This window comes from Pseudophryne corroboree, chromosome 2 (assembly GCF_028390025.1).
Source record: "Pseudophryne corroboree isolate aPseCor3 chromosome 2, aPseCor3.hap2, whole genome shotgun sequence".
NCBI lineage: Eukaryota > Metazoa > Chordata > Amphibia > Anura > Myobatrachidae > Pseudophryne > Pseudophryne corroboree.
This window is the reverse complement of record NC_086445.1, coordinates 104825519-104847424: the sequence shown is the minus strand read 5'-3', so window position 1 is coordinate 104847424 and position 21906 is coordinate 104825519. Positions and strand designations below refer to the sequence as shown.

Sequence of the window (21906 nt, the reverse complement as noted above, 5' to 3'; positions counted from 1 at the left end):
CCCGGGGGATCAATTAGCCAAAGTAAATTACTGCGGATAATTAAATTCCCCCTTATGTCGGGTACCCACTAGATGATGTGTGTACCCGGCGGAGGGGCAGGCATAAGCAAATGCATACACACTTGCCGATGCCGCCAGCGATGAGCGATGGTGGGGAGGGGGGGGGGAGTGGAGGTCATGCTACATTTGGCAGCAAGGACCTTCCTGGCGATATCACTCGTCGGGCATTGGGCGATGTCGCTAACGACATCGTCAGAGACATAGTGCATACACACTAACTGCTAATGTGGATGATGTATCGTTATCATACACATCGTCCACTTTATCGTCTAGTGGGTACCCAGCTTTAGTGTTCCTGCTCTATTAAATGAAATTGTTCCAACCTATTCACACAACTTAATATTTACAATTTTAAAGGGAAGATAACCAATGCCTGTATTTAACTTAATTTTATTTATTTATTTAATCTGTGTTTGCTTTTGGATTTTATTATATTTTGCAAGGAAAATGTATTATACTGTATGTTGTAGAAATAATGCAACTTTTGCATTTACTGGAAACACTGTCAGGCCACATCCCTACTCTTTTTTGTACCCTACACATGCGAGAGCTGAAGGAGGTAAATCTTGAGTATATCAGTGGTGCATACAGTACTCAAGTTTCTATGTACTCAAACATTTCCCCTCCACACTGACAGCCTAAAACTTCATTCACACAGGCTATCATATTGGACACATTCTGTATGTTTGAGATGTACATACAGTATGTCCATTTGTACATGAATCCCACAATGTCTGGGCTAGTGGAAGTCCAGGGTTCCTTCATGCATGTTTCTCAGATACCGCTCTGCTTTTCCAGGTGACTGACTTTGACGTTATCATGGAGAAAGATCTGGGAGACCTCCTGCTGGTCCGGATCACTACAGAGCAATACAAAACCTTTAATATGGATGCTTGGTACTGCCGCTATGTTGATGTGACAAGTCCCAGTGGTCAACTCTACCAGTTCCCTTTCTATCAGTGGATATGTGGTCCAACGACTGTGGAGATCCCAGACGGGAAGGGTGAGATGTAGCTCTTATAACTATATTCTACTCATGAAGTTTTGGGTGGTGCTGTCTGAGTTATTATGATGTGGCCAATGTTGGTGGTACATTATGTGTTTTTTTTTTCTCTTACGTCCTTGTGGATACTGTGGTCCATTTAGTACCATGGGGTATAGACGGGTCCACTAGGAGCCATGGACACTATAAGAATTTGATAGTGTGGGCTGGCTCCTCCATCTATGCCCCTCCTACCAGACTCAGTTTAGAAAATGTGCCTGTAAGAGCCGGTTATGCTGATGGAAGCTCCTGAAGAGTTTTCTGCATTTATTTTTAATGTTTGTTATTTTCAGGCAGGGCTGGTTGGCACCAGCCTGCCTGCTTTGTGGAACTTAGGGGGAGGGGGGGGAAAGCCCAACCTCTTGCAGGGTTAATGGTCCTGTTCCCCGCTGACAGGACACTGAGCTCCTGAGGGACCTATTCGCAAGCCCCACCACGGCGAGCGTACAGTCTCGCAGCACACCGCCACCCCTAACAGAGCCAGAAGAATGAAGAGTAGTGAGTACTGAGCCGGTGCCTCAGCTAGCGGGGCGTCGGCCATTATGGCGGCATGAGAGTACGCACGGCTTCTACACGGGGTGGAATGTGTCCCCGGACACAGTACACAGGTGCGTCCACGTACACTGTACACAGTACCCATACTGTCACAACAGCCTTAAAACAGTACTCTCCATTTTAAGCACCATTCCTTAGCCAGTATAAAAAAAGCGGGAAGACCATTGAAGGAGCGGGGCTTCACTATGAGAGGATCCAGCAGCTCACAAGCGCCATTTTCCCTCGGCAGTGTACACAAACGCTGACAGGACAGGGACACGCAGCTCCTCAAGTGTGACTCGAGATTACCTCAACGGTACCAGGGGGTCGTAGCGGGGGGGAGGGAGCGATTATTAGTGTACTAAGTCCCCTATCAGGGTACTTGGTCTGCGACCTGGCTAATCTTGGCATTAGTGATAAGGGCACGTGGGGGCTGGCTCCAAACAACTCTGTGTCTCCCTGAAGGGCTCTTTGTGGGTTAATTGTGCTTAAACTTTTCTATGTGTGTGTGTGTGTGCTGTCACATTACATTATGTCAGGCAGAGAGTGTGTGTCTTGTACCGCAGAGTATTCCCCTTCACCAGGGAGCTCACTACTGGGTACTCAGGGTTCACAGGCTAGCGGGGCTGAACCAGAATGGGTTAATTCTCTTAAAGGAATGATCTCAACTCTTTCTACAAAATTGTCCCGCAATGAGAAAGAGACGCAATACTTAAAACAGACTGTGGATGAGTTTATGAACAGAGACTCAGCCCCCAAAACAACATCTCAGTCCCCTCACACTTGTCTGCAGAAGCGATCTCTGGCCCATATCCTGCAGTCTGGCTCTGACAGGTCAGACATGGAGGAGGGAGAGGTGGACTCAGGGGGGGGGGGGGGGGATGCAGCTCTGTCACAGGGAATAAAGGCTCTTATGGAGGCTATCAGAGATGTTCTGCATATTCCTGATAAGGTGTCAGAGGAGTGTGAGGAATCTTATTTTAATGTAAAAAATATTTCCTTAGTTACTTTTCCTGCGTTAAAGGAATTGAATACCCTGTTCGAAGGACCATGGGTTAATCCTGATAAGAAGTTTCAGATCCCTAAAAGGTTGCTCTCATCTTTTCCTTTTCCTCTGGAGGATAGGAAAAAATGGGAAAATCCACCGATAGTGGATGCATCAGTCTCTAGACTGTCACGTAAAATTGTATTGCCTGTTCCAGGTTCAGCCTCCCTGAAAGACACGGCTGATCGTAAAATTGAGACTACACTCAAATCTTTGTACACAGCTGCTGGGGTGGTGCAGAGACCCACTAGTGCATGTGCGTTGATCACTAAAGCCATTGCTAAGTGGTCAGGTGACCTAATTGAGGGGTTAGATTCCTTATCTAGGGGGGATGTTGTCTTACTTCTGCAGCATATACAGGACTCTGCGAACTTTATGGTGGAAGCCATAAAGGAAATAGGCGTGCTTAACACATGCACCACCGCTATGGCAGTGTCGGCACACAGGGGCTTGTGGCTACGCCAGTGGATTGCTGATGCAGATTCCAGGAAGGGCCTGGAAGGCCTACCATTCACAGGAGAGGCCTTGTTCGGAGATTAATTAAACAAATGGATCTCCACAGCTACTGCGGGTAAGTCTACATATCTTCCTTCCGCAGCCCTCCCAACCAAGAAGACTTATTCAGCTTCTAAGTTACAATCCTTTCGTATAGCCAAGTTCAAGGGCAAATCCAGAGGTGCTTCTATGTCCTCCAGCAGCGCAAGAGGTAAACCACGCAAACCAGCAACAACAGGTGCTCAGGAACAGAGCTCAGGCTCTGCTTCCTCAAAGAATTCAACATGACGGTGGACCGCAATGCCTGGAAGGCTGTCAGGTGGGAGCAGGCCTACAATTCTTCAGTCAGATCTGGTCAAATTCATGCCAGGACCCCATGGTCATAAATCTTATTTCCCAGGGCTACAGACTGGAGTTCCAAGAGCTCCAACCTCACAGATTCTTCAAATCAGGCTTTCCAGTTTCATAAGAGCCAAGTAGTGCTGTGGAGGTTGTCCTTCCAATCAACATTCTGGAACTCAGGGCCATATGCAATGCCCTTCTGCAGGCCTCACATCTTCTTCAAGATCAGGCCATTCAGGTCCAGTCGGACAATGTGACGGCAGTAATGTACATAAACTGACAGGACGGAATGAAAAGCAGAGCAGCAATGTCAGAGGTGTCAATAATTTTCCTCTGGGCAGAGAGAAATGCTGTGGCGTTGTCAGTGGTCTTCATTCCGGGAGTAGACAACTGGGAAGTAGACGTCCTCAGCAGACACGACCTGCACCCGGAGGAGTGGGGCCTTCACCCGGAAGTGTTCAGGCGCTTGATATGTCAATGGGGATATCCACAGATCGACATGATGGCCTCTCGTCTCAACAAGAAGCTCAAGTGGTATTGTTCCAGGTCGAGAGACCCACAGGCGGTGGCGGTAGACGACCTGACGACTCCATGGGTCTGTCAGATGGTGTACGTGTTTCCTCCACTTCCTCTGATCCCACAAATTCTAAAAAGAATAAAAAGGGAACAGGTTCAAGCGATTCTAATTGCTCCGGACTGGCCAAGAAGGGCCTGGTACACGGACCTTCTGGAGATGCTCCTCGAAGATCCGTGGCCTCTACCTCTTCGCGAGGATTTTCTGCAACAGGGCCCTTTGTCTATCAGGACTTACCGCGGCTACGTTTGACAGCATGGAAGTTGAACAGCTGATTCTAGCCAGGAGAGCGATCCCTAACAAGGTTATCCCGACTATGATCCAAGCCAGGAAAGGGGTAATGTCTAAGAATTACCATCGTATTTGGAAGAAATACGTCTCTTGGTGTGAGAGCAGGAAATTCTCTACGGTGGAATTCCATCTAGGCCGTTTCCTGCTTTTTCTACAAGCTGGAGTGGATGTGGGCCTACGTCTGGGCTCCATAAAAGTCCAGATTTCGGCCTTGTCCATTTTCTTTCAGAAACAATTGGCGTCTCTCCCTGAGGTCCAGACGTTCTTGAAAGGTGTTCTGCACATTTAACCTCCCTTTGTGCCTCCCACGGCACCTTGGGATCTCGATGTGGTGCTGCATTTCCTCCAATCAGACTGATTTGAGCCGTTACAGGAGGTGGACGTAAAATATCTTACGTGGAAGACCGTCACACTGTTGGCCTTGGCTTCAGCAAGATGCGTGTCAGAACTGGGGTCTTTGTCTCACAAAAGTCCCTATTTAATTTTCCATGAAGACAGAGCTGAACTCAGAACTCGTCAGTAATTTATTCCTAAGGTGGTGTCTGTGTTTCACATCAACCAACCTATTGTGGTTCCAGTTGTCACCGACACCTCCGCTACTTCAAAGTCTTTGGATGTTGTGAGGGCTTTGAAGCTGTATGTGAAAAGAACAGGTCGTCACAGAAAGACGGACTTGCTGTTTTTTCTTTATGATCCAAATAAGATTGGGTGTCCTGCTTCAAAGCAGACTATTGCACGCTGGATCAAACTTACTATCCAGCATGCTTATTCCATGGCTAGTTTTCCAGGTCCAAGATCTGTACAGGCCCACCTGATCCTTAGAGCAGGCGGTGGGGCCCCAGGCAATAGGGCCCACCAGTGGTTTCCCCTGTAACCCTGTGGGCCAGTCCAAGCCTGGGCCCACTCTACTAGGTCTGTGGGTTCTTCCTGGGTTGCTGCCAGGGGTGTCTCTGCTTTACAGCTCTGCTGAGCAGCTACTTGGTCTGGATCAATTACATTTGCTAAGTTCTACAAGTTCAATACTTTTGCCTCTGAGGACCTTCAGTTTGGTCAATCAGTTCTGCAGGATCCTCAGCACTCTCCCACCTGGTTTGGGAGCTTTGGTACAGCCCCATGGTACTAAATGGACCCCAGTATCCTCTAGGATGTAAGAGAAAATAGAATTTTAATTACCTACCTGTAACACCTTTTCTCGTAGTCCGTAGAGGATGCTGGGCTCCCGCCCAGTGCTTCATTCTTCCTGCACTGTTACTTGGTTAAGTAATGTTGGTTCAGCCGTTGCTGTTCCTGTTTCAAGTTTGGTTAGCATGGCTTTCATCTTGTTGTGTGTGCTGGTTCGGAATCAAACCACTATCCTTATCTATCCTTCTCTCGAAGTATGTCCGTCTCCTCTGGCACAGTTTCCTAGACTGAGTCTGGTAGGAGGGGCATAGAGGGAGGAGCCAGCCCACACTATCAAATTCTTATAGTGTCCATGGCTCCTAGTGGACCCGTCTATACCCCATGGTACTAAATGGACCACAGTATTCTCTACGTACTACGAGAAAAGGACTTACCGGTAGGTAATTAAAAACCTATTTTTATTGTTGGGCCTGGATACAGCTAGGAGCTCAACGATAAACTTGTACTCAATACATCATAAATCCCTTAAAATCCCTATATATTGTTTTCCAAATCAATATTAATACGCCTGATTCAGATGTGGGAGGAGTTGCTATGACTGCTGCTTCCCTGGAAGCAGTAGCGACAGCTCTGTATGGTAATGCAGCAAGAGGCAACTATCACAAGCAGACACCTCCTGCTGCAGTAGAGATCCGAGCTGCATCCTAGGACGCAGCACTTAATCACTTGCTCACCATCGGGCGGCTTGTGTCACCCATGGGGACACGCAAGCTGCTCGTTGCAGAGGCCAGGAAATCTCTTTTCAACCAGAGGTCCCTGACCTCTTCCCTCCACATAAACTGTGTCATCATGCCTCAGTTTGGAGAAACGAAAACGCCATCACAGTCGCCTCCCCACCTCTAAATGGTATTAGACTGTCATTCACTGACAGTCTGATGCAGTAGTACTGTACTCTGTTGTCGCAGAACGGGTCCTCAGCATGCACAAAGTAGAGGTAATTGGTGCCTTGCTGCATGAACAGCAAATCCAACCACAAGCGCTATGAGTCCTATTGGAGAAAGAGCGCTATATAATTAAAAGTATTATTATTATCTGTATAACCCCCAGTGTACAGAGCTAAAGATTATGCGGCTCTCTGGGTCAATGTAGAATGGCTGTGTAGTACTGGAGTACATGTTACTCTATAGAGTGGAAGGATTCCATGGATAGAGATTCTCCTTATGTAGTCACATGATTGATCTTTATAACCACCAGGATAATTGCAACACAGTGCTCTTGGGATATTTTCTGTTTCAGGCATCATTTTATCTGGGAACACTCACCCTGTTCTCCAGCAGCAACGGAGAGCGGAACTGGAGAAGCAGAGAGCAACCCACAAGTGAGTGACCAATTCAGTGATGTTTTATATCCTGACCAGTGCCAGATTAATGTGCACATGGGCCTGGAGCTGAAATATAGGAAAGGCCTATTGTGTACCGCTGCAGCAGATTGGATTAAGGAGAGGGGAGCAGGGGATATGCCTCAGCGCCCGTTAGTTACATTACACCGCACAGTAGTGTACGAGGCACGTTACACAGCACAGCAGTGTCCGATAGTTAGATTACACCGCACAGTAATGTCCGAGTCACATGAGACCGCACGGTAGCGTCTGCTAGTCACATTACACCGCACGGTAGTGTCCGAGACACGTTACACCGCACAGCAACGTCCGATAGTTACATTACACCGCACAGTAGTGTCCGAGTCACATTACACCGCACAGTAGTGTCCGAATCACATTACACGGCATAGTAGTGTCCGAGTTACAATACACCCCACAGCACCGTCCGATAGTTACAATACACCACACAGTAGTGTCCGAGTCACATTACACCGCACGGCAGCGTTACATTACACCGAACTGCAGCGTCCGACAGTTACTGTACATTACACTGCTCAGTAGTGTCCGAGTCACATTACACCGCATGGCAGCGTCCGATATTCACATTACACCGTACACTAGTGTCCGAGTCACATTACACTGCACGGCAGCGTCTGATAGTCACATTACACTGCACAATAGTGTCCGAGTCACATTACACCGCAAGGCAGCGCTGATAGTTGCATTACACTGCACAGCAGCGTCTGATAGTTACATTACACCGCACAGCAGCAACCGATAGTTACAATACACTGCACAGTAGTGTCCGAGTCACATTACACCGCAAGTCAGCGTCCAATAGTTACATTACACCGCACAACAGCGTCCGATAGTTACATTACACCACACGGCAGCGTCCGATAGTTACAATACACCGCACGGCAGCGCTCGATAGTTACATTACACCACACGGCAGCGTTCGCAAGTTACATTGCATCGCACGGCAGCGTCTAATAGTCACATTACACCGCATGGCAGAGTCCGATAGTCACATTACAGCGCACGGCAGCGTCCGATAGTTACATTACACTGCATGGCAGCGTCCGATAGTTACATTACACCGCACGGCAGCGTTCGATAGTTACATTACATCGCACGGCAGCATCTGATAGTCACATTACACCGCACGGCAGCGTCCGATAGTCACATTACACCGCACGGCAGAGTCCGATAGTCGCATTACACTGCACGGCAGCGTCTGATAGTTACATTACACCGCACGGCAGTGTCCGATAGTTACAATACACCGCATGGCAGCGTCCGATAGTTACATTACACCACACGGCAGCGTTCGCAAGTTACATTGCATCGCACAGCAGCGTCCAATAGTCACATTACACCGCACGGCAGCGTCTGATAGTCACATTACACTGCACGGCAGCGTCCGATAGTTACAATACACCGCATGGCAGCGTCCGATAGTTACATTACACCACACGGCAGCGTTCGCAAGTTACATTGCATCGCACAGCAGCATCCAATAGTCACATTACACCGCACGGCAGCGTCTGATAGTCACATTACACCGCACGGCAGCGTCTGATAGTCACATTACAGCACACGGCAGCGTTCGATAGTTACATTACACTGCATGGCAGCGTCCGATAGTTACATTACACCGCACGGCAGCGTTCGATAGTTACATTACACCACACGGCAGCGTTCGCAAGTTACATTGCATCGCACGGCAGCGTCCAATAGTCACATTAAACCGCACGGCAGAGTCCGATAGTCACTTTACAGCCCACGGCAGCGTCCGATAGTTACATTACACTGCATAGCAGCGTCCGATAGTTACATTACACTGCACGGCAGCGTTCGATAGTTACATTACATCGCACGGCAGCGTCCGATAGTCACATTACACCGCACGGCAGCGTCCGATAGTCACATTACACCGCACGGCAGAGTCCGATAGTCACATTGCACCGCACGGCAGCGTCCGATAGTTACATTGCACTGCATGGCAGCGTCCGATAGTTACATTACACCACACGGCAGCGTCCGATAGTTACATTACACCGCACGGCAGCGTACAATAGTTGCATTACACCGCACGGCAGCATCCGATAGTCACATTATACCGCACGGCAGCATCCGATAGTCACATTACACCATACATCAGCGTCCGACAGTTACATTACACCACTCAGTAGTGTCCTAGTCACATTACACTACACGGCAGCGTCCGACAGTTACATTACACCACTCAGTAGTGTCCTAGTCACATTACACTACACGGCAGCGTCCGATAGTTACATTACACCGCACGGGAGTGTCCGATAGTTACATTACACCGCACGGCAGAGTCCGATAGTTACATTACACCGAGCGGCAGCAGCCGATAGTCACATTACACCGTAAGGTAGTGTCCGAGTCACATTACACTACAAGGCAGTGTCCGATAGTTACATTACACCGCACGGCAGCGTCCAATAGTTACATTAGACCGCATGGCAGCGTCTGATAGTCACATTACACCGCAAGGTAGTGTCCGTATACACACTGGCCGGAATTCAATTGATTATCATGCATGATAAATTAAAACAGTATGCCATTAAGGTCACAGAACATGCACACATAACTTTAAGTGTGAGAAAGTCCTGGGCATAGGGCTACACAGCATATACTCCTTTGTACCTCAAACCGCAGCTGCAGAACACCTCACAGGTCACACAGGCGGGGAGCACTGCACTGCAGTGTACTGTCCAGTGGGCGGGGCTTAGAACGACCCAGGGGTGTGGCTTCAGGCAACAGGGGCCAGGGTTTAGCAGTGGAAGAACCAGGGGGCTTAGTAAGTTTATAAAGGTCCCACAGAGACACAGCTTGGGATGGCATGTGAGAAGAACTTTAAGCAATCGTGGGCACAGCTGTAGATGCACCAGGAGGCGGAGCTTATCGCGATCTGGGGGAGGAGCTTATTTCTATCCTGGGTATGTGCTTCATTGGGCAGTAACAGCTGCTGGCAGCTTCAGAGGGGATAGGCAGAGTTCTGTCTCTCCGTGACAGGAGTCGAGTGAGTTAATGCTATTGGTGGTGAAAGGAGAATTTTTTTTTTTTCCTGTCAACACTATCTGAACTGCAGGGGATCTGTGGGCCTATTTCCAGTGGGGGGCCTGGAGCTGCAGCTCCATCCGCCCCATTGTTAATCCGGCCCTGGGTAGAGCTCTAAAGGATAACACTATGACCAAATAAGACTACAGAATTTTTGAAAGTGACAAACCCCACATTAATAACCTTTAATCTATTACCAAACATACACAAAATAAAAAAGATCCACCTTAGTTTATTGTGTTGGGCATAAATGGAATCAATGAGAAGGCAAGTACTTTTTATGACATCCCTTTCAGAGAATATGTCTCAGGCTTACCATCATATGTATAAAACACTACATTTTGCCAAAAAGACTGCGTAGGGAACATACTGTGACCATAGCAGCATAAACGCACCGTCGGGGCTTCCGCAGCGCCGCTCGGTGCATCACCTTGGCTTGGAAGGGGTTAATGTTTTGTGGTGGGAGGAACGTGGAGAGAGGGTCCAGGGGGCTGATTGGCTGGATCATGTATAGGGGCTGGCCTGTCATACATATAGGCTGCTGACATGGTACTTCCTCCCTCTTTCAGCTCTTCTCGTGACCCGCCCTCCCGCCCTGGGGACTTGGTTTTGTTTTTTATTTATTTGTTGTTCTACAATCGGGTTCATTGTGTCGGCTTTTGGTGGCCGGTTTCTGAACGGTTACTTAATTTTAATTATGAGTTCAAGGTTAGTAAGTCTGGGTGTACTTTTAGGTAAATTTTATAGTTTTATAATTAGTTTACGGGCATCGCTTTACCAAGTGGGTCCATATAACTGGTATAAACATATGTGGATGGCGGGGCCGGTGGCCCAATTTTACCATGTAGGGGCGGAGCGTATCTCCGTCCCTGCAACTGTGGGTGGGGCAGGGGTAGTGGCAGAAGGCCGACCCCTGTCCTTGGATTTTTGATTTTCGATGTCTGGGATGGAGGCAGGAGGCCGATCCCGGAACATCTGGGGCAGAAGGCTCCCTCACACATATGTTTTTTACTGCTTGTTTTTTATGTATTATAACATTGATCACCCATGTTACGTTTATCATGCTTAACCGTTCTTCTCCCCGCCACCTTAGTTAGAGAGGGAAGTCTGCATTTTAGTTTTAGTATTAATAGGCCTTCCTCTCAGTCAGAAAATAAAAGCTGACCCCTTTCACGCCAATTACAGTTGTTGTGTCTTTATTTTATAAGATAAGTGTGCTTGAATGGCGCGTGGATGCATCTGACGTGTGAGGTTTAATACATGCTATCAAATTGGAAAATAATTGATATCTTGAAATGGAGTTCCTTTACACTATCATTAGCCATAAGGATGGGATTAAATTTCCTACAAATGGAAGGATTAAATGACTTCCATAATATCATTTTAGAATTACTGCATTTCATGTAATTTCATAATAGCTTTGTGTTTGACGATAGGTACTAGCTACATCCATGTGAGAGGGAAGGTGATGGGGTCAGCATGTGCCCCACATACTGTATGCTTGCCCTGCTGGCAACGATCTGGTCTGGACATTGAGAACCTGCAGCTCAGCTTCCTGGAACTGGATGTGATCACTCAGAGGAGCGGCGAGGAGATCCAGCAGTAACTCACCAAGCAGACAAAACCCAGACAGCTCCCACCTACCCCATCTCATGCCAACACAGGCATCAGGGCTATCCCTGTAGCATTGCTGGCTGTCAGCACTGGGCCTGGATAAAGGAGACCCCGGCCGCCTCGTAATTAGTCCAGCATACATCCCTAGATTGAGCTGCATGTTCAGAAGATGGGGATGTCGCTAGCGACCCATGGGAGTGCACATCACTAGCGATGTAATGGGTACACACTTGATGATTTTAAGAATTTGTTATAATAATTGGTCATTATTGGCAAATTTGTTTAAAATGTCGTCTAGCGTGTACCCGCCTTAACATCTATGAAACTGCTCATTCTGCTGCTTTCTGCAGATGAAAAGCATGTACACTTATTTACTTTACATTATAACTATACCCTTGGGAGTTGCTGAAGAATGACATCATCTGTCTCTATTACAGTTGGCTCAATCCCCAGGAGAGAATGCTCCAATCTTCCTGCCCAGTGACTCAGAGGCTGACTGGCTACTGGCCAAGATGTGAGTGCGCAATTCTGAGTTCCAGGTGCATCAAGTGGACAGTCACCTTCTCCGCACTCATCTCTTTGCTGAGGTCTTCAACATTGCAACCACCAGACAACTTCCAATGAGCCACCCAGTGTACAAGGTGAGATGATATATGTTTAAGCCATTGTCATGGAGATAGTTTGACTCTCATTGTAGTTTCTCCATACAAGACCATCCACATTAAGACCCACATTGTCGCCCAGTGTCAGGGAGCCACGCAGAGTATCTTCTGAATGTGGATGTCAACTGTACAGATCTCCTTGTGAGGGCATGGGAACATGCATGTAGCATCCTGAAACAAATTGCTATCTTTTCATTACCTTTCAAAGTTTGGTGTCAGGTACCATTGGGCCTGATTATGATACATGCAGTATTGTATAGCCGCAGGGAAGCAGCTGTGCAACACGGTACAACTAAAGTGCTAATACCGCAGGAGGCATCTGTAGCAAAAAAAAGTGCCTACCGCATGCATCGCAAATCCCAGTTCTACGTCCAAAGACACAGCATTGGATCACCATTATAACCATCGGTTGCGATGGTTGCAGCTCTCAGCCCTCTGCGTAAGGTGAAGCTGTCTCAGGCTAGCCGTTGGAACTTGTCAGCTAGGTCCAGGAAGTCTGCGTCCAACAATACAGATCCTGGTCTTGACACTGTTCCTGCTCTGCACCCCTAAGAAGGGACTGTGAACGATTATGCAGGGACCATTCTGCACATGTGCAGGATGGGTCATGCCCATACGCAGTTCTGCCACCATCGGATTTGTACTTTTGCATACAAATTTGAATCAGGTCCATTGTCCATTGTAAGTAACACGTAGTCATTCTGCCTCCTGATGGGGTAAAACTAAATGGTGCCTCTCTTTAGCTACATCAACTTGAGTAAGCCTTGATTTTAAATATGTATCCCTTTACTGTAAAGTATGTACTAGTGAGGTGGAAACCACACATAGAACTTTAATTAGCATTTATTTGGACTTTCTTTCATTTGACCACTCACTCTAGGGCAGAAATTACTATTTTAAGCAGATTTTGAGGGCTATAAATATCCTGTATTTACCCCCCTCACTGAAGAGGTTGAGGGATTTATTCATGAAGCAGTGAAAAGTATGAGAAGTGAGCCAGTGGAGAAGTTGCCTTTGGCAACCAATCAGCTGCTACGTAAAATATTATAGAATGCACTTGATAAATGTTAATTCAATGCTGATTGGTTGCCATGGGCAACTTCTCCACTGGCTCACTTCTCCACTCTCTCCATTGCTTCATGAATAGACCCCTGAGTGAGGAACATCTTACACATATAACTTAAGGCTGCAGAAGACGAGCTCTGCTTGTCCTGCACCACAACATTCAGCATTAAAAAAAAGAAAGAAATGACCTTACCCCTGCTGGTACTGATAACTAGTGGGGAGCACGGGTGTTCAACGTTGCAGATTGGGAACTGGCATTTGTGCACATTTGCAGGATGATTATCATGGTGACTACAAAGATGGTTTGAAAGAAGGGAGCCCCCTCTTTCAACTAGGTACACCACAGAATTTACTGTCTTATCAGTGTGATCACAAGGCAGGATGCAATGAGGAGATTGACCACTCACTGGGGGAGATGTACAAAGCCTTCAAGAGTGATAAAGTGAAGAGAGATAAAGTAGTAGCCAATCAGCTCCTAACTGCCATGTTACAGGCTGTGTTTTAAAAATGACAGGAGCAGATTGGCTGGTAGTTTATCTCTCTTCACTTTATCACTCTCCAAAGCTTAGTACATCTGCCCCCACTATGGCCCTCATTCCGAGTTGATCGCTCGCTAGCAGATTTTATCAGCATTGCACACGCTAGGCCGCCGCCCTCTGGGAGTGTATCTTAGCTTAGCAGAATTGCGAACGAAAGATTAGCAGAATTGCGAATAGAAAATTCTTAGCAGTTTCTGAGTAGCTCGAGACTTACTCTTACACTGCGATCAGCTCAGCCCGTTTCGTTCCTGGTTTGACGTCACAAACGCCCTGCGTTCGGCCAGCCACTCCCCCGTTTCTCCAGACACTCCTGCTTTTTATCCTGGCACGCCTGCGTTTTTCCGCACACTCCCAGAAAACGGTCAGTTTCCGCCCAGAAACACCCACTTCCTGTCAATCACACTCAATCGATCACTTCAACGATGAAAAATCTTCGTTCGGACGTGAGCAAATCTACTAAGTTTTGTGCTAAAATACTTAGCGCATGCGCACTGCGTACCATGCGCATGCGCATTTTTGCCTTAATCGCTCCATTGCGAAAATCGGCAATGAGCGAACAACTCGGAATGACCCCCTATGTCCACAGTGAGTGTGTCGACAATAGTATGCTGGTGCTAGAAACCCAACATTGGTGTAATGCTATTTAGAGAATTTTAACCATGCGGGTGTTATACAGTAACTTCACATATGGCACTTACCGGCATGTTTTATGTTATGAAACCTGCATGGTTAAACTTCTCTAAGTAGCAATAGACTCATGTCAGAATGCCGACATTGGCTTACTTGGTTTGGCATACTCATTGTGGACATAGTGAGCCTGATTCCGAGTTGCACGCCATCTGCATTGCCAATGTTCACGTAGTTCAGTTATTTTTAGAAACTGCACATGTGCAAAATTTCTAAACACACCAGGTGCTGTTACGATTGGGACTGACGGCATCAGAAATGGGACGGAAAAGTAATGGTGTTCCTGGCAGTGTGACTGGGACGTGGCTAGATGTCTCTTGCATGGTCGTATTATTGGAGTGTCATGGACATGTCAGTGAAAGTGGCTTCATTCAACTGTACCTGGTATAGAGCTGGTGCATGTGCCGATAGTGCAAGTGATGGAGCACTGATGTCTGTGTCTAAAGAATTACTATAGGTATTACAGCATGCAGAGACGCAGCTGCATCTACCTCTGATTCAGGCAAAGTGAGTGTCACTCCCCCTCCCCCATACAAAGCATCACCAGAAAAATTATGGGAACCAGTACTTGGGGAAGATTTGTTAGAAGGACCAAAACACTAATGGTATATTATGGGGGAAAACAAGGTATATTATAACTTGTGTGAATACTGCATTAGTGATACTGATATTTCCAATGTGACATGTGTAAAAGTAAAAAAATGTGCTCAGCACAGGACTGAGAAAACTTTTTAGCAGTGAATGGATTACACTGTGTCTCATCAGTTAATGGTAATATCTAGATCAGGTCTATAATCAATATTTTTTTCCCTCAGCTAATTACTCCACATCTTCTCTACACTCTTGAGATCAATCTCATTGCCAGAATGAGGCTAGTTGGTCCTGGAGGTTACTTTGACCTGGTGAGACCCTATATACAGTATACAGTTGTTACAGACCGCAATAGCAGGTTTTGGATAGATTTGGAGTTTGACTTGGTCCAGCAATACCGTTGGCGCACAAAGCGGGGGGTTCTGAGTACCCAGAACCCCCCCCACACTCACCCACACTCGGGGCTAGCTTTCACGTGCGTATAATTGCACCCGTGATGCGTTCGCATAGCATTACCTAGTTGCGGCTCGAATAGGTACAGCTAGTCGTTGCCATGATGCGTATGTGCAGATGCATCACGGCAACAATGAGCCTAGCTACATCTGCATATATCTCACTAATACAGAACCCCCCATATAAATTCTGCGCTTACCCCTGTTTATAATATCACAACCAAATACAGGCTGCATCATTGTTCCAAGACACATCTCCAACACCTTTTGCCTTTTATCCAGGCAATAGCAACTGGAAATGGAGGGATTCCAATAATGCTGAAAAAAGCGATGGATGGGGTCACTTACAGCAGACTTTGTCTCCCTGACAACATTCAGACAAGAGGAGTGGAGTCCATTCCCAACTACCTGTACAGGGATGATCGGATGAAGATCTGGTTGGCTGTGGAAAGGTACGGCATTGCAATGCTGCAGTTGCTCATCCAAAGTGAAATATTGTCTACAAAAGTGTAGAACTGGCAATGGGACAGATCTCCCCCACCAAGCATTTGAAAGGCACTAGTCAATGTACTGGGTCACAGGGCCCAGTGCAACTACCAGCTAGGGTTAGCAAGGGCAGTGTCAAAATGAAGATAATCCACTTTCCGTTTGCACCACCTCCTCCCTTCCCACAGCCCTTTTCTGCCCACCACATGGGCCCTTCAGCCCACCTGGGCCGTAAAGCTCCACCCACTACAGTGTGTGGCTAGTTACTGTTGGCGCCCATCCTCTGGTACCAGCCCTGAGCCCTTTTCACCTCCCACTTTATATTTCCTCCCCTCTTCCCCCTAAGCTACCACTTCATAAACCTCTTGTACACAAACACTCCCACTTTAACCCATGTGGTACTGATACTATAGCTAGAGATAGCTAGAGATACAGTATCTATATAAATATAGAAACTGTAGTTATATCTCTGTCATCATGTAGGCGGTGTGGCAGGTACCTCCACCTGCACTGCATTCAGCAAATTAGGGGCACCAAAATTAAATGATATCTTGGTGCCCCCAACCTAAAAACATTGTGGAGTCCCTTACCGTCTACATAGGGGCTCAGAGATTTAAGATGGGTCCAATACCAGGAGAAGGCAGGCCATATAATCTTGGGAGAAAGCTGGGGTGCTATGGAGGCCAGTGTACTTTGTACCCACCTGTATACAGTATACAGTGCTGTACATACATTATTAACATACAAATGGGCACAAACATAAGTCAGCTTCACACACCTTAACAAGACTATTCCATATATATTTAACATGGCAGTTAGGAGCTGATTGGATGGTACTTTATCTCTGTCTACTTTATCTCTCTTCAAGGCTTAATACAAAGACCCATATATTCCTCATTATTTCATATTCACCTCTATATCTCCTCCTATCTTCACACAGCTTTGTGTCTAACATTATTCATTACTACTATAAGAGTGATGAAGCAGTCAGTGAGGATCCTGAACTTCAGGCCTGGGTGGCAGAGATCTTTAAAGAAGGTTTCTTGGAGAATACATCTTCAGGTAACAATAAATCAGTCATCAATGATTCAGAGATGCTTACATGCCTGTTATGGGGAATGATCTCGTCATTTTTTATTTATTTTTTGGTAATTTTGAATCTGTCAGGGCCTGCCTTCACAACTCTGAGCAGCTAAGAGCATTTCAAACAGGTAAACATCTCAGCAGAGCCTCCCCTGTCAAACTCCTGAGATTTTTATATAAAAATTATTAGAATAATACAAAGAAGATATTTATAACAAACATTTTTTATAGCTCACATTCACCAGCTTTGTGGAGATCCCTGTAGCTGTGGGGAGATGAGAGATGAGGCAGCAACAGCTCTGCCTCTGTGCTACAGTCAGACACTGCATTGCAGAGCTGGGAGCAGGGTCACACCATGGGCAGCAAAGCTGCACAGAAAGAGATATAACAGAGGCATGCCTCTGAGTGTGAGGATGTGCGTTGTGCACTGAAGGACACTTGGATGTGTCATGTGACCAGGAAGTGCACTGCAGTTAGAGCTCAGTCAGCAGCAGCAGGAGAAGACACAGGGATGAAGGTTGAAGACTCAGTGGACACTGTAGTTTAGTGTAGTGATGGGAGAGTTACAGTGAGTAGGGGGTGAGACAGGCTCCCAGCAATCAGACCAATCCCCATGTGTGCCTGCCTAGCCATTCACCTCACCACATGTCACTGAATTGCAGATGACTTAATTAGTAAGTCACTCAATTTGATGTTACTATCTGGACTCAAACATGGATATTATTGAAACTTGGACTGCAATGGTGGAGTCTGGGTAACTCTGGCTTAGAATGTTTGAAGATACCTTATGGTGTAATTATTAAATATTATATATACAGGTTGAGTATCCCATATCCAAATATTCCGAAATACGGAATATTCCGAAATACAGATTTTTTTTGAGTGAGAGTGAGATAGTGAAACCTTTGTTTTTTAATGACTCAATGTACACAAACTTTGTTTAATACACAAAGTTATTAATAATATTGTATTAAATGACCTTCAGGCTGTGTGTATAAGGTGTATATGAAACATAAATGAATTGTGTGAATGTACACACACTTTGTTTAATGTACAAAGTTATAAAAAAATATTGGCTAAAATGACCTTCAGGCTGTGTGTATAAGGTGTATATGTAACATAAATGCATTCTGTGCTTAGATTTAGGTCCCATCGCCATGATATCTCATTATGGTATGCAATTATTCCAAAATACGGAAAAATCCGATATCCAAAATAGCTCTGGTCCCAAGCATTTTGGATAAGGGATACTCAACCTGTGTATATATATAATGTATAACACTTGTATGTTAAATGTAGTATTCCTGAATTTTGTATCCAAGCCTAGATAGTCTGGCTAAGTGCACTAGAGGTCTATCCTACTTCCTGTCATAGGGGTCCCATCTTCCTTGGATACCAAAGCCTCTCTGATCAAGTACCTGACAATGGTGATCTTCACATGTTCTGCTCAGCACGCAGCTGTCAACAAAGGTCAAGTGAGTGGCACAGATCATTCCATTACACTGAACACTATACTACAGTAATTACTTGATACATGTAATGTTTTCTGTGGTGAGTGTTTACTACACACATCCATGGGCAACTTGATGCCATAGGAAACTTCATTGACAAAAAGCATACTGTAGATAACACAATGTTAATAGGGTTATATATTGAACAGCACTATGCCTATTTTCTACTCCTGGTAAATCTTTGACATTTGCAATAAATACTGAAATTGGATCATACATTGATGAACATATTAGAGCTGTCATGTGCGGCGTCACAAAAGTCCATCTCCTGCTCAGCCCCACCCTCTCCTACTCACCCCCTCTCTCCCCCGATCCTCTGTCCTCTCCGGCTAAGGTCTGTCCCGTTGCTCACTGCAGTGTGAGTCATTGGCGGGTGGGGGCGGGGGGTATAAAAATCATAAATTATTTTTCAAAATAAAAAAATCTGGATTTTTTTTTATTTAAATTGGATATTTTGGGTTTAAATCAGATTCTTTTTAATTTGAATTGGATTTTTACAAAAATGATGAAGTAAACAAATAAACCAAGTAAAAACAATAATACAAAGTTTTTTTGAAATACTGTAACTTTAATATATTTAATTTAAATGACTTGACAGCGTCACCGTGAATCATGGCATGGCACAACAAACTACAAACAAATCACACAAACTGTAAAAGGAAAGAAACAGCAATGATGGTAAAAGTTACAATAGTTGACAGTTGCCTGATTTGTAAATCTGAATAATCCTACACATTAGGTTTATTGAACGCTTTAAAAAGAAACACAAGTTTTGCAGCTTTGTCAGTACCCGAGCGGTTTCTCAATTTTGACTGCAACAAACCAAACGTGGAAAACATTCTTTCTGCTGAAGCTGATGACGCTGGTGCTTTTAGCAATTGCGCTACCTCTACCATGATACTGTCATTGCCAGATATAGCTTCTGAACCAATCTGCATTTTCCACTAATCTATTGGTGCCACTGTTGACACAACATCCTGACCAAACAAGAGGTAATTAAATGGGCTTGCTTTTGCTTGGAACTTGGCTAGTGTTGGTAGAAGGGTATTTGAATCTGGATATTTTTATTTGGCAAACTTAGGAGCTTCTAACTTTTCTTCTGCAGTTAGACAACTACCACAGGGCCCAATAAGTAAGCAACAAAATGTGCAGGTCCCAATTTGCTTGATTATAGTGGTCAAAAAATGTCTTCATGCTTGGTTTTTCCAGATTTAATTCCTTCAGAATATCCTCTAATTCTTTCCACACATGTACAGCATTGGAAATGGTACTATCTTTTTATCTTTTTGAACTATGTCAAGGGGTCAAGTGCTATTGAAATGGGCTTTAGGTGGTTAAATAATTGTTCTGCATTTCTCTTCAGCCCAATATGGATATCCAGTAGATTCTGGAATTATCTGTTTCTTCTCTGGACTTCTCTGTTACCCATGCCTCTTTTTATCACATGAGTCTTAATTAAATTAGGTCAGCAAGCAATAGCCATAGATACAGAGCTTTTACTAGCAGAGCAGCTAATCATAGGTCAAAGGTAGGCTTACCACCTCATCCCTTTAATTATGGACACATATTAATTACACAGGTTCTGTGGCTGGCTGACTTCAAGACTCCATTTCACCTGGTTTTAATCAGCCGCAGAACCTGTGAAATGAATATGTGTCCAGAATTAAAGGGATGAGGTGGTAACCATAGTAAAAGGTCTAAGGTCCATACAGCACAGTATGGCTATGCCAATTACCAGTAAAAGCTTGGTAAAACATGGCTGTAGACTCTAACTCTACATCCATGATAATATATATTGAATTCTTAATTTTAACAATACATTAAACTCCTTGATTTTTTTTTCAGTCATGTGATTTTAAATCAATTATTTTAATTTTAAAAATTAAATCAGCACACACTGTGGCATACATGACGAAGACAGGACAGACCTTAATTAATTAGCAATGAATGCTGACATTTAAAATTCTGCATAAAGCTGCATGTGTGTTGAGGTAGACTTACTTAGGTCCCAAGTACATAATATATTATATCTACACATTAGAGCTAGCAATAAAAAAATAAAATATGAAGATGTTGATTAAGCAGTCTGGGTAAACTATGGTATTTCCACATATGAACGTGTTTCAGATGATCCATGCTTCCATTGCAGTTTGACTTCTACTCTTGGATGCCCAATAGTCCCACATCCATGAAAAGACCCCCTCCAACAGCTAAGGGCATCAGCACAATGCAGAATATCCTGGAGGCATTGCCAGATGTAAACGTTGTAAGCGTCGCTTTATCCGTAGTGTGGCTGCTCAGTAGAGACTCAGAAGCTCCGGTGAGTACCTGGGATCAGTATAGACATTGCAGAAATAAGTGTCTCTGCCCCATTGTTACATATTCCCCAAGAACACAATATAGAGACCCTGTATATACAGCTCTCTCTGGTGCACCGTTCATGTACATACAGGCTTGGGTAATGTGGTGACTGGTGAATGGCTTAGTAAACGAAATCACGATAACATCTAATAGACTTCTAATAACAAGATTTTTCAATCCTCTATAGAGACGACTAGGACATTACCCTGATGTGCGTTTTACAGAGAAGAGCCCACTACAGTCTATTGAGGATTTCCAAAAAAAGCTGCTGGAAATTTCTAAGTCCATTGCTGACCGAAACAAGAGCATGTATTTTCCATATACCTACTTGGACCCAAAAATGGTTGAGAACAGTATCATTATCTAAAAATAATAGTGGTGGTATACTGTATCTACTCATTGAATCAGAATTTCTTACCTATTTTCCATTTGTCTCCTTGTGTTAAGATAAGACAATATGATCTGGTAATTCCAATATAAAGTAGTATCTTCAAGTCTATTGGCAGAACATATTTGTGACATAATTAAAGATTAATTAGACTGAAATACTGTTGTTAATCCATTCTTAATAATTAACATTTGTATAAGGTGAGGGGAGGAATAAGGACAGGTGCTCTTTATTTTAATCATACCAGTAAACCATTTGGGGCATCAAATACAACTCTACTACATATAAACTACTGGCTTTGTCACTTCTCCATTTCTCCTACAGTATGGGGCTACACCTGACCAAATACAGAAATGACACAGTGTGATAATTGTCCAGTATTCTAGATACTCCAGAGATCTTGTTTCATTGGTTGTATGCAGAGATAAGAAGACCGGGGAATTACAGTATTCATAACTGGGGATGTGTCATGTACAGTAATTCTCCTT

At 45.0% G+C, this 21906-nt stretch overlaps 1 protein-coding gene across 1 annotated transcript; it reads left to right on the top strand.

Moving 5' to 3' along the window:
* The first annotated feature begins 601 nt into the window (after positions 1-601).
* Positions 602-21397, top strand: LOC134990360 (polyunsaturated fatty acid lipoxygenase ALOX15B-like). The gene is given in 10 exon segments (XM_063950684.1): positions 602-619; positions 859-1063; positions 6802-6883; positions 12024-12234; positions 15362-15448; positions 15872-16041; positions 17016-17137; positions 18533-18633; positions 20819-20989; positions 21218-21397. Coding segments are annotated over 10 exon segments (1347 nt in total).
* Positions 21398-21906: the final 509 nt, after the last annotated feature.